Source organism: Podarcis muralis, chromosome 16 (assembly GCF_964188315.1).
Source record: "Podarcis muralis chromosome 16, rPodMur119.hap1.1, whole genome shotgun sequence".
In the NCBI taxonomy this organism is placed as follows: Eukaryota; Metazoa; Chordata; class Lepidosauria; order Squamata; family Lacertidae; genus Podarcis; species Podarcis muralis.
In genome coordinates, this window is record NC_135670.1 from 22,673,291 (window position 1) to 22,685,402 (window position 12,112).

At 47.2% G+C, this 12,112-nt stretch overlaps 1 protein-coding gene across 10 annotated transcripts in view; it reads left to right on the plus strand.

The window, feature by feature from the left end:
• The window catches only part of CIT (citron rho-interacting serine/threonine kinase), a 107,006-nt gene that overhangs the window by 88,108 nt on the left and 6,786 nt on the right, over positions 1-12,112 (plus strand). For 9 of the 10 annotated variants that reach the window (XM_028710768.2, XM_028710772.2, XM_028710777.2 and 6 more), the window contains 11 exons: positions 185-289; positions 1,023-1,192; positions 3,013-3,093; positions 3,275-3,410; positions 5,268-5,407; positions 6,527-6,619; positions 8,064-8,172; positions 8,794-8,922; positions 9,237-9,317; positions 10,676-10,754; positions 10,870-11,049. In XM_028710768.2, coding sequence (XP_028566601.2) covers positions 185-289; positions 1,023-1,192; positions 3,013-3,093; positions 3,275-3,410; positions 5,268-5,407; positions 6,527-6,619; positions 8,064-8,172; positions 8,794-8,922; positions 9,237-9,317; positions 10,676-10,754; positions 10,870-11,049 — 1,303 coding nt within the window. The remainder of the gene's footprint in view (positions 1-184; positions 290-1,022; positions 1,193-3,012; positions 3,094-3,274; positions 3,411-5,267; positions 5,408-6,526; positions 6,620-8,063; positions 8,173-8,793; positions 8,923-9,236; positions 9,318-10,675; positions 10,755-10,869; positions 11,050-12,112) is intronic. The other variant, XM_028710770.2, reaches the window with a different exon arrangement.

Below are 12,112 nucleotides of genomic sequence, written 5' to 3' on the forward strand. Positions count from 1 at the left end.
AATCTTTGTGAATGCGCAATCAGAAGTACGTCTGGAGGGGCCTTTTGTCTTACATTTGTTCCAACTCAAGAATGATGTGAAATTTAACGTGTGAGGTGCCTTCTCCCCTGACACCTGTTTTTCTCTCTGATTTCTTTGTCTTCCAAGTTTCCATTCCCCCTTCATACTCTTGTCTTTGCCAAAGCAGGACAGAGGCCTTCGGAGGAGTTTGAGCTGTGTCCTCCAGACGGAGATGTGACCGTCCATGGAGCTGTGGGCGCAACTGAGCTCCTAAACACAGCTAAGACAGGTGAGGTCAATTGTGTTTCATTTGATGTGTGAACACATCAGCTGGCTGTGGCAGAGCCCTGGCTTTTTCAGATATCTTTTTAAAAGAAAATAACAGTGTGGTCCCATCATTCGTTATTTAAATTTACAAATTTTTACAAACCTGAGCCATACAATGCAGGAAGCTGCCATATACTGAGTTGGACCCTTGATCCATCTAGGTCCATGATGTCAGGGACAAGGGAAACCACAGAGGAGGAAGGCTCAGGGCCAGGGGATTGGGTGGTGGGATGCTGAGGAGAGGTCAGAGGGAAAGGTTTGGGAGGAGAGGCTGGATGCTGAAGGGGCAACAGTATTTAGTGAACAGGAAGAACAAGGAAGGTACGCTCTGTGGAACGGCCTCCCATCAGATGTCAAGGAAATAAACAGCTATCTGACTTTTAGAAGACATCTGAAGGCAGCCCTGTTTAGGGAAATTTTTAATGTTTGCTGTTTTATCGTGTTTTTAATATTCTGTTGGGAGCCGCCCAGAGTGGCTGGGGAAACCCAGCCAGATGGGCGGGGTATAAATAAATAAATAAAAATAAAAATAATTATGTCTGTGACCTTGATTTCGGAGGCTCATAGTTCCTGATGGCATTTTTCTCAAGATACCTTGAAAACTTCTTTTCCACCCTAAGCCGTTTTTGACCTCTAGGTCTTTATTCACCCACCACCCACCCCATTTCCTAAACCTCTGTGTTTTTTGATAACAGATGTGCCCTATATATTGAAGCTGGAATCTCATCCTCATACCACGTGTTGGCCTGGCCGGACTCTCTACTTACTCACACCCACTTTTCCTGATAAGCAACGCTGGGTCAGTGCGCTGGAATCCATAGTTGCTGGAGGAAGAGTCTCCAGGGAAAAGGCTGAGGCTGATGCTGTAAGTAAAAACATTGAGGGTTGGGGGGGTGTAATCCTCTTTCATTTTAAAAAGAGGGATATTTCTAGCCTTTTTAACATAGTTCTCTAAGAAAAAAACATAGGCAAGGAGAATTCTATCCTATTTGCTGAGTAAGTAAATCTCCACCCTTCCTGCATCCTAACTAATTATGTGGGATGATTAATAAGCTCTTGGACAGGCACTATCTGATTTTGTTAAAACTTAACTCAAGCTGTTTTAATTAACCGAAACAGAATATTATTTGCATTTAGGCAATTCCTGTTTCCCATTGATTTACAGCCATCACCACCCAGCGTACCCTAACCTAGGTACTCGCCATTTGCATCACATTTCTGACCAAGGGCCTAAAGCACAAAATAAATCTAATGACCGCAGCACTCTAGGCCTTTTATCAAGCAATCAGAATGGAAATATATATTTTTAAGGTGTGGCTTGGGTTTTTCAGGTGCATCCAGACACACACAATTTCAAAGGTGAGCCTGCTGTGGAAGCATATTGGCCATGTTTTGGACATGCATCTTTTAATCTAGCCCTGGGGAAACACAGTGTTTTGGTTTGCAGCTGAAGGAGCAATGCACAGTTCTGATTTGGCAGCCTTTCTGCCATTCAGGAAGATATTTTCTTCTCAGAATGCAAACATTTAAGTTTGCTAGGGGTGTGGGGGAAGGAAAGAACCAGAGAGCCTGTGTGATCCATGGGAGGAGGGACAAAGAGGTACTGGACGTATGATTGGAGGCTGCGTATGTGTCCCTTGAGAAGCATGGAATACCGTCCACTGTCAAAGAAAGTCTGCTTCTGAATACAGTGGTACCTCGGGTTATATACGCTTCAGGTTACAGACTCCGCTAACCCAGAAATAGTACCTCGGGTTAAGAACTTTGCATCAGGATGAGAACAGAAATCAGGTTCCGGCGGCAGCAGGAGGCCCCATTAGCTAAAGTGGTGCTTCAGGTTAAGAACAGCTTCAGGTTAAGAATGGCCCTCTGGAACGAATTAAGTACTTAACTAGAGGTACCACTGTACCAGTTTCTAGAAACTGCAGGAGTAGAGAGTGCTGTTGTTGTAGGCTTCCCATAGGCATCTGACTGGCCACTTTCAGGGTTCTCGACCAGATGGGCCACTGGTCTGATCCAGCAGGCTCTCTTTACATTCTTAGCAAAAGGAACCCTGGCATCTACTCTTGCATGCAACTAGTTTTGTGGGGCTGGCAAGAAAGTATGTGCTTGCATTACTTTTTCCTTTATGGAGTGAAGATCTGCTGTCACAGGGCGAGATCTGAACCCGAGGGCTCTTCTCTCATGTGCTTCTGTGAAGAAGGTGGGAAAGTACAGTCATACCTCGTGTTGCGTTAGGTTCATGTTGCGTCTTTTCGGCTTGCGAACACGGCAAACCCAGAACTGTATACTTCCGGGTTTTGCCACACGGGCAGAAGCGTTCTATCGCGCTCCGCACTTGCGCAGAAGCGCCGCTCTAGTTGCAGACTTTTCGGGGTGCAAACGGCACCCCAGAACAGATCGTGTCTGCAACGAGGTACAACTGTATTTTTTATTATTATGGTTGTTGTTATTGTTAGTAGCCATGCAGAATTACTGGAATGTGTCCACCCCATGGCAAAATGGGCTAGGTTAGAAAGAAAGGATTGTGCCACTGCGGTCTTTCGGACTCGGCCATCCTTAGTCTTAGCCTGCTCCTGGTGATGTCTTTGGCAAACATAGCTTTTCATTGGTGGGTTTAAGAAGTTTCCATTGTATCGTTCCTGTGCACCATGCTAGTTCTCCCTTTCTCTCCCTCATGCACAGAAGCTCCTTGGAAATTCTCTCCTGAAGCTGGAGGGAGAGGACCGTTTGGATATCAACTGCACACTGCCCTTCAGTGACCAGGTAATGGGGGATTTTGCCAACCCTTGCTTTGCCATGCTGGGGAATAAGCAAACTGAACAAGGAACCTCTTTAGTTTTGGACCTTCTGGGATTTCTTCCTTCGGTGGTGGTGGTGGTTTTTAATAGCATCCCTGTAGCCTTTCTCTCTCTGTGTGTTGACTCTTCATAAACCCCTTTTGCAGGTGGTCCTAGTGGGTGCTGAGGAAGGCCTTTATGCCCTGAATGTGCTGAAGAACTCTTTAACACATGTCCCAGGAATTGGTGCCGTCTTCCAAGTGCACCTCATCAAGGATCTGGAGAAGCTGCTCATGATAGCAGGTAGAGTTCGGGAAACCATGTATTCTGCTATAATGGAACTCTTATATGTCAATTTGAATGTTTCCTCATCAGCCTTCCTCATCAGGCTCCTGAAACTTCAGTGGGCATTGCCTGCACTCTTACAGGCACACCTTACCCCAACCATAATACAGTGGTGCCTCGCAAGACGAAATTAATTCGTTCCGCAAGTCTCTTCGTCTTGCGAGTTTTTCGTCTTGCGATGCACGGTTTCCCATAGGAATGCATTGAAAATCAATTAATGCGTTCCTATGGAAACCGCCTTCAGACCAGGTCCGGGGACAGTCTGTCCCCCGACCTCTTCTGAAGGCTGGGGGGGGGGCAAGGGCTTTTCTTCCCACCCCCAGCATTTTAAAAAACCCCGGGACAGCGGAGGACTTCTCCGCTGTCCGGGGCGATCTTAAAATGCTGGCGGGCGGCATTTTAAAATCGCCCCGGGACAGCGGAGGACTTCTCCGCTGTCCGGGGCGATTTAAAAGCCCCTGGGAAGGCAGGCAGGGGGGACAAAGACTTTTGCCCCCCGCCAGCCTTCAGAAGAGGTCCTGGACCTCTTCTGAAGGCGGGCGGGGGGCGAAAGTCTTTGCTCCCCCCTGCCTGCCTTCCCGGGAGAGCGGAGAAAGGCAGCGCGTTTCTCCGCTGTCCCGGACGGCTTTTGAAGGCAGGCGGGGGGGAGCAAAGATTTTTGCCCCCCGCCCGCCTTCAGAAGAGTCTTTGCTCCCCCCCTGCCTTCAAAAGCTGTCCTGGACAGGCTTCGCGGACCTCTCCGCCCGCCGCCCGGCTTCGGAGCATCGTTCCGAAGCCCGGCAGCGGCGGGAGGAGGTGTTCCCGCCCCGCCGCCAGGCTTCGGAGGAGCCTTCTGAAGCCCGGCAGCGGCGGGAGGAGGTGTTCCCGCCCCGCCGCCAGGCTTCGGAGGAGGTCCGAGGACAGTGGGGAAGACTCGCTGCGCTTCCCCGCTGTCCCGGAGATTTCCCTATGGGCTGTCGTCTTGCGAAGCAAGCCCATAGGGAAATTCGTTTTGCGAAGCGCCTCCAAAACAGAAAACCCTTTCGTCTAGCGGGTTTTCCGTCTTGCGAGGCATTCGTCTTGCGGGGCACCACTGTAGCTGGAAACTTACTATTAGAAAAAGAGAAAAAACCATACAAACATCATAGTTTATGTGATGGCAGATTTTGTGGCTAATGCTACATTCTGTGTGGCATTTCTGCACTCTCAGGACTGCAGTGTGTGTGTGTACGTGTGTACCTTGGTAACTCTCTCCTTGGAGAGTTTTGTTTTTGTTTTCTTTTGTTTGCATTTAGTCATATAGAATTGCGTCGGCAATTTTGTCCTTGTTTTGAAACACCTTTCAATGATTTTGGATGGTTTATTTTGTATGCAACCACCTTCCACTATCTTTTGCATCATCAAATTTAGGAAATTGGGGAGTTGCCTTACACAGCGCTTAGTATTCTCAGTATTGTCTACACTGGCTGGCAGCAGCACTCCAGGTTTTCAGGCAGGGAATATTCTCAGTCCAACCAGGACTGATAACTTTCTACATGCAGAGCAGGTGCTCTGCTGTTGAGCTATGGTCCCTCCTCCATTAAGTTAATAAACAGAAGTTGATAAAAGTTTATTAAGCTTTCTTTGATGATCCTTCTGACTTGTGAAGTAGGACTTAACCCATTTTCAGTGAACGGAACAAGTTCCAGTGCTGTTTAGACATAAAATATTTCTAGAAACCAGCTCTTAGTGATTTGGTGCCATTAAGTGCGGGAGCAGCATGAAGCTTTTACTTCTGTAATTTTGCTCCTTGGCTTAGCTAGAAATGTTTCCCTGCTCCTTTGTGTCTTTCCTCAGGGGATGAGAGAGCACTGTGTCTTGTTGACGTGAAGAAAGTTAAGCAGTCTCTAGCCCAGTCCCACCTGCCAGCCCAGCCTGATGTCTCTCCAAATGTTTTCGAGGCTGTGAAAGGATGTCATCTTTTTGCTGCTGGCAAGGTAGGACCCCCCAAACTCTGAATTTGCCTCTTAATGCAATGATCCCTGGAACACAGGGTATGATGATCAAAAGGGTTGTTAGGCCCCATCTCAAGACCATGCATCCACTATTTGTTTACGACATTTGTATGTCACCCTGGGTCATATTAGATTTCAAGTACATTTCCAAGCACAATTGTTGGTGCTGACCTTTAAAGCCCTAAACGGCCTCGGTCCAGTATATCTGAAGGAGCGTCTCCACCCCCATCATTTTACCCGGACACTGAGGTCCAGCACCGAGGGCCTTCTGGCAGTTCCCTCACTGCGAGAAGCCAAGTTACAGGGAACCAGGTAGAGGGCCTTCTCGGTAGTGGCGCCCGCCCTGTGGAACACCCTCCCACCAGATGTCAAAGAGAACAACAACTACCAGACTTTTAGAAGACATCTGAAGGCAGCCCTGTTTAGGGAAGCTTTTAATGTTTGATGTATTACAGTATTTTAATATTTTTTGGGAAGCCGCCCAGAGTGGCTGGGGAAGCCCAGCCAGATGGGCGGGGTATAAATAATAAATTATTATTATATTATATTATATTATATTATATTATATTATATTATATTATATTATATTATATTATCAAGGCTGTGTGCAACAAAATACGGCCTAGGACCCTCGTACCTACGGGACCGCCTCTCCTGGTATGCCCCACAGAGAAACCTACGATCTGTAAATAAAAACATCCTTAAGGTCCCAGGCCTCAGAGAGGTTAGGCTGGCCTCAACTAGAGCCAGGGCCTTCTCGGCTGTGGCTCCAATCTGGTGGAATGCTCTGTCACAAGAGACTAGGGCCCTGCGGGACCTGACATCTTTCCGCAGGGCCTGCAAGACAGAGTTGTTCCACCAGGCCTTTGGTCAGGGCGCAGCCTGACTCCCTCCTCTGGCAACCTGCACAGTATTTTGGTTGCCATCAATTTGATTTTAATTAATTTTTATAATGAAATATTTTAGAATGTGTGATTATTCAACTATTTGGTTATTTGATTGTTGTTAGCCGCCCTGAGCCCAGCTTCGGCTGGGGAGGGCGGGATATAAATAAAATTTAAAAAAAAAAAAATAGCACTATTTGTTATCTTTCACATGCAGATTGAGAATGGGCTGTGCATCTGTGCAGCAATGCCCAACAAAGTGGTGGTTCTGCGCTATAATGAGAGCCTCAGCAAGTTCTGCATCAGGAAGGTAAAGTTTGCAATTGCAATGCAGTCCCCTTTTGCCCACAAGAGGCTGGCAACAGTTGGTCCCAACCCTGACATGGCGAATAACCTGCCCACTCTTCCATTAGTTATGACTAGACCTGCCTTCCACCCATTTTTGCCTTTGCACTGACCAAGCTGCAACCGTATAGTGTCTTCATCATAAATATTCAGTAATGAATATTTCACCACACTACAGTGTGGTGTAGTGGTTAAGAGCAGCAGACTCATAATCTGGTGAACTGGTGAACTGGGTTTGCGTCTCCGCTCCTCCACATGCAGCTGCTGGGTGACCTTGGGCCAGTCACACTTCTCTGAAGTCTCTCAGCCCCACTCACCTCACAGAGTGTTTGTTGTGGGGGAGGAAGGGAAAGGAGAATGTTAGCCGCTTTGAGACTCCTTAGGGTAGTGATAAAGCAGGATAGCAAATCCAAACTCTTCTTCTTCTTCTAAGTTACTCCCCTGGACATTACACATTGCCACACAGAATCAGACTGATGCAAAAGTACGTAGTGGTGATCCTATACTGGCCTGTCAGTGTAGTTTAGGATATGCAGCCCCGTTTGAGATTTAATCTGTGCTACAAGAATCCCACAGATGCTTACTAGCGATCCATCAGTTTGGAGAACAGTAACGGTGGACATGCATCCTTGAAAGCCAACCGGTCTTCTGAAATGTACAGCTGAAATGTGTGGTCCACAACGTGACCTGGTTTTATGCAGGGCATTGGTGAGACTTAACACAGAGTAAACAAGAACGTGGTAGTCTAGTTGCAAGGGGCTAAATGCAGCAACTTGGTTTATAATTCTGTACCTTGAATGCTGAGGTCTGTTCTGGACCCCATAATTCAAGAAAGAGACTAAAACCGACAAGCTGGAAGGACGCCAATGGGCAGCTGCATTATTATTTGTTCCTGCAGAGCAAGGATTTTAATCCCTATCCCAGCAGTGTTACCTAGAATCCTCTACCACTCTCCTCAAAGTGAGACTGAACAAGCCAATGCAGTTGTCACATTCCCAAGCCAGGAAACTCCAGACCTATCTTGGATTTTGTGACTGCAGCCAGACAGATTCCTAGGATCTTCTTAATCCTAACCACCCTTAGGGTGCTGTATACTCTAAGTAGTGCGACTCATGCAACACGTTGGCGATTAATATACACAGAACAATAATTATACATACCTTATCAACCTTCTGAAAAAAATACAAAACATTAAACAAAGCCACAAAGACTTGCGAACTACCCAGCCTAAAATGAACTTATCGGAAGGTTGATAAAGTATGTATAATTATTGTTCTGTGTATATTAATTGCCAACGTGTTGCATGAGTCGCACTACTTCTATCAGCAGCAGAGGTTGCATTTTTCTAGTATAATCCAAGTAGGCTAACTGAGGCTTATATGTCTGTGCTTTTGTTTCCGTCCTTGCAGGAGATTGAAACCTCGGAGCCCTGCAGCTGCATTCATTTCACCAGTTACAGCATCATCATTGGAACAAATAAGTTCTATGAAATTGAGATGAAGCAGTACACCCTTGAGGGTAGGTGTCACTTCCTAACCATGCTTTGAAGAGCTAGTGCTTTAAGTCTTCAATGGGATGTGTGGCAGGGGTGGGCTGTCACCTTCATGCCTGCCCTGCCTTGGTCATAGGAGTGTAGGAAATCTTCCTTAAACAAAATCAGACCATTGATCTATCTAGCTCAGCACTGTCTACACCAGAGGTCAGCAAACTTTTTCAGCAGGGGGCCAGTCCACTGTCCCTCAGACCTTGTGGGGGGCCGGACTATATTATTATTTTTTGGGGTGGGTGGGGGGAATGAACTAATTCCTATGTCCCACAAATAACCCAGAGATGCATTTTAAATAAAAGGACACATTCTACTCATGTAAAAACACGCTGATTCCCGGACTGTCCGTGGGCTGGATTTAGAAGGCGATTGGGCCAGATCCGGCCCCCAGGCCTTAGTTTGCCTACCCGTGGTCTACACTGACTTTCAATGGCTCTTCCTGGGTTTTAGGCAGGAGTCTGACCCAGCCTTACTTGACAAAGCTGAGGATTGATTCCGGGACCTTCTGCATGTATAGTAGATGCTCTGGCACTGAGATATGACCTTTGTTCAAAATGAAATAGGCACTGATCTAGTTCTCTTGTGCCTTCTAGAATTCCTGGACAAAAATGACCATACTTTAGCTTCTGCTGTGTTTGCATCATCCACCAACAGTTTTCCAATCAATATCATCCAGGTGAACCCTACAGGGCAGAGGGAGGAGTATCTGCTTTGCTTTCATGGTAAGTCTAGTCCAGTGTCTTGCTCAGCTTCTGCCCATTTCTCCCAAGGAGCTCAGAGCAGCACACCTGGAGCTTTCCAGGGTGATTCAGGTACTGGCAACTCTCAGGCCAGCTTAGTTTCAAAGATCAAACTGCATGTTCAGCGCATGCTCTAGGTTTTTCAAAGGGAAATTGTTCCCACATCCAACAACTGCAATTATGGCTTCGTGGAGCTCTGGAAACCTGGCAAACACACATTTCATTTCTCTTAAGAATAATAGCTTGAAATGGAATGGTGGTGATTGTTGGGTGTGTGTGTGTGTCCCCTCCTGCAGAGTTCGGCGTCTTTGTAGACTCCTATGGAAGGCGCAGTCGCTCAGATGACCTGAAATGGAGTCGTCTGCCTTTAGCATTCGGTAAGCATTTGTGTGATTTTATTACCTGTGCACCCATCTTTTTCTAGCGTTCAGAGATGCCGAGGCTTGTAGAAATAGCGAGGGGGCATTTGTCTTTCCTTTTGTAGAAGGACCTTCAGCAGAGAAGGAGGGAGAACCTGTGGCCTTCCTGGTGGTGATGGCCTTGAGCCAACATGGCCAGTGGTCCTGGATGTTGGGAGCTGGGAATCTAGCTAGATCTGAAAGGTCACAGGTTCCCACATCCCTGGCTTAAGTAGATGTGTTCTTTTACAAAACAAAAACTCAAAAATCTGAGGCATGGTTTTATTTATTTCATAAAATTTAAACAACAACAAGAACAAACAAACAACAAATTTATTTATACCCCACCCTCCCCAGTTTAAAAACCGGGCTCAGGGCAGCTAACAGCAAATATAAAACATTGATTAAAATGCGACTTAAAAACAGCATAAAATACAACATAAAATGCAGCATCAATATCAATAAAATTAAAAAATTCAGGGGTCATTTTCTTTGGGGGGGGTGGAACAAGAACCCCAGTCAGCAGACATCAAATGATCACTTGGCTAAGTTGATCCTACTAGGGCCAGCAAGGAGACCAGGGAAGAATTTAAATGTGGGGTCCCGCTTGATTGTAAAAGAAATCGGTAAAAATAGTTAAGAACAACTGTCTAAAACATTTTCAGAAGTAGGGCTGTAGGAGGACAAGACATGCGCTTCTTAAGAGATAATTGGACAAGTTCACGGAGGACAAGCTTGTCCGTGGCTACCGGTCACAATGGCTATATTTTACCTCCACTGGACACAGTATACCTCTGAATACCAGTAGGTGGGGAGAGCGCTCTTATGCTCAGGTCCTGCTTGCTGGTGTCCCATTGGGGCATCTGGTTGAGAACAGGATACAGTGGTGCCTCGCAAGACGAAAAGAATCCGTTCCGCGATTCTCTTCGTCTAGCGGTTTTTTCGTCTTGCGAAGCAACCCTATTAGCGGCTAAGCGGATTAGCGCTATTAGCGGTTTAGTGGCTATTAAAGGATTAGCGGCTAAGCTGCTAAAAGGCTATTAGCGGCTTAGCGGCTTAGAAAAAGGGGGAAAACAGCGGGGGGGGGGAATCGCAAGACTAGCAAGACGTTTCGTCTTGCGAAGCAAGCCCATAGGGAAAATCGTCTTGCGAAGCAACTCAGAAACGTAAAACCCTTTCGTCTAGCGGGTTTTCCGTCTTGCGAGGCATTCGTCTTGCGGGGCACCACTGTATTGGACAAGATTGGCCTGAATCAGCAGCCAGGCTCTTAGGATGTTTTCTTGTGAGTTCCCTGACTACTTTACTCATCTTTGTTCCTGGCACTGTTCTTGCTGTAGCCTACAGGGAGCCTTACCTGTTTGTGACGCACTTCAACTCTCTCGAAGTGATTGAGATCCAAGCACGTGCCTCCCTCGGGTAAGTAATTACGCCGCCTCACTGCTTGCCTTCTACAACTGTGGAGGCCAAACTGGCCGAAGCAAGATTTAAGAGCCAATTTTAAAGGCACTCTTCCCTCTCCACCCCACCCCAGCACTCCAGCACGAGCCCACTTGGATATTCCGAGCCCTCGCTACCTGGGTCCAGCAATTTCATCAGGAGCAATTTACCTGGCCTCTTCCTACCAGGACAAACTAAGAGTTATTTGCTGCAAGGGGAATTTGGTGAAGGAATCAAACAACGAACTCCACCGGGTCCCCTCTACTACGCGCAGGTAAGAAGTAATATTACAGCTTTACACTTATAGGAGAGGGGGAAAGAGAGACCCCTGCCCCAAGGTGCCCTCTACTTTGGAGGGATGGGGATAGCATGGTGGCAGTAGATGGACATGATGAGCTAGGCACAGTTTGACCTACCGAGATGCCAGTTTGACTGGGGAAGAAAAGTGGAGAAGATTAAAGATTGCATGGAAAGCAGGATGCATCACCAGTGTTGAGAAAAGCCTTAGAGAAAGATACGTGGTTCATGCCAATGCAAGTTCTGCTCAGCGTAGACCCATTAAGAACATAAGAAGAGACTGCTGGATCAGGTCAATGGCCTATCTAGTCCAGCATCCCATTTTTACAGTCTCCACCGCTCAGCTATGCCTCTTCCCCAAAGGGAGAGGTAAACTGAGTAGTTTGAGGCAGAGTTTTGGGACAAGTTGAGGAGAAGAAGGTGTAATAATAAGGGGGATGCCTCTGAAAGAAAGTGGTGGTCCAGGCCAAGTGATGATGAGAATGTGGGCCTGTGTCTTAAATGAGAAGATGCAGGGGAAGGAACAGATGTTGAATATAGAGAAGATGAAGCTGAGCATGCCTTACCTCACTCAGCTGGGTAAAGGTTAAGGTAAAGGGACCGCTGACCGTTAGGTCCAGTTGTGACCGACTCTGGGGTTGCGGCGCTCATCTAGCTTTATTGGCCGAGGGAGCCGGGTCATTTGGCCAACCTGACTAAGCCGCTTCTGGCAAACCAGAGCAGCGCACGGAAACGCTGTTTACCTTCCCACCGGAGCGGTACCTATTTATCTACTTGCACTTGGACATGCTTTCGAACTGCTAGGTTGGCAGGAGCAGGGACTGAGCAATGGGAGCTCACCCCGTCACGGGGATTCGAACCGCCAACCCTTCTGATCAGCAAGTCCTAGGCTCTGTGGTTTAACCCACGGCCACCCGCGTCCCTTACTCAGCTGGGTAGGTAGTGGTAATATCAGCTACTCTCTACACCCAATGACAAGGGGGAGGATGAAGGGGAAAGAGGAGCTGTTCAGACTTGGGCATGTTGAGGGCAGTGATGAG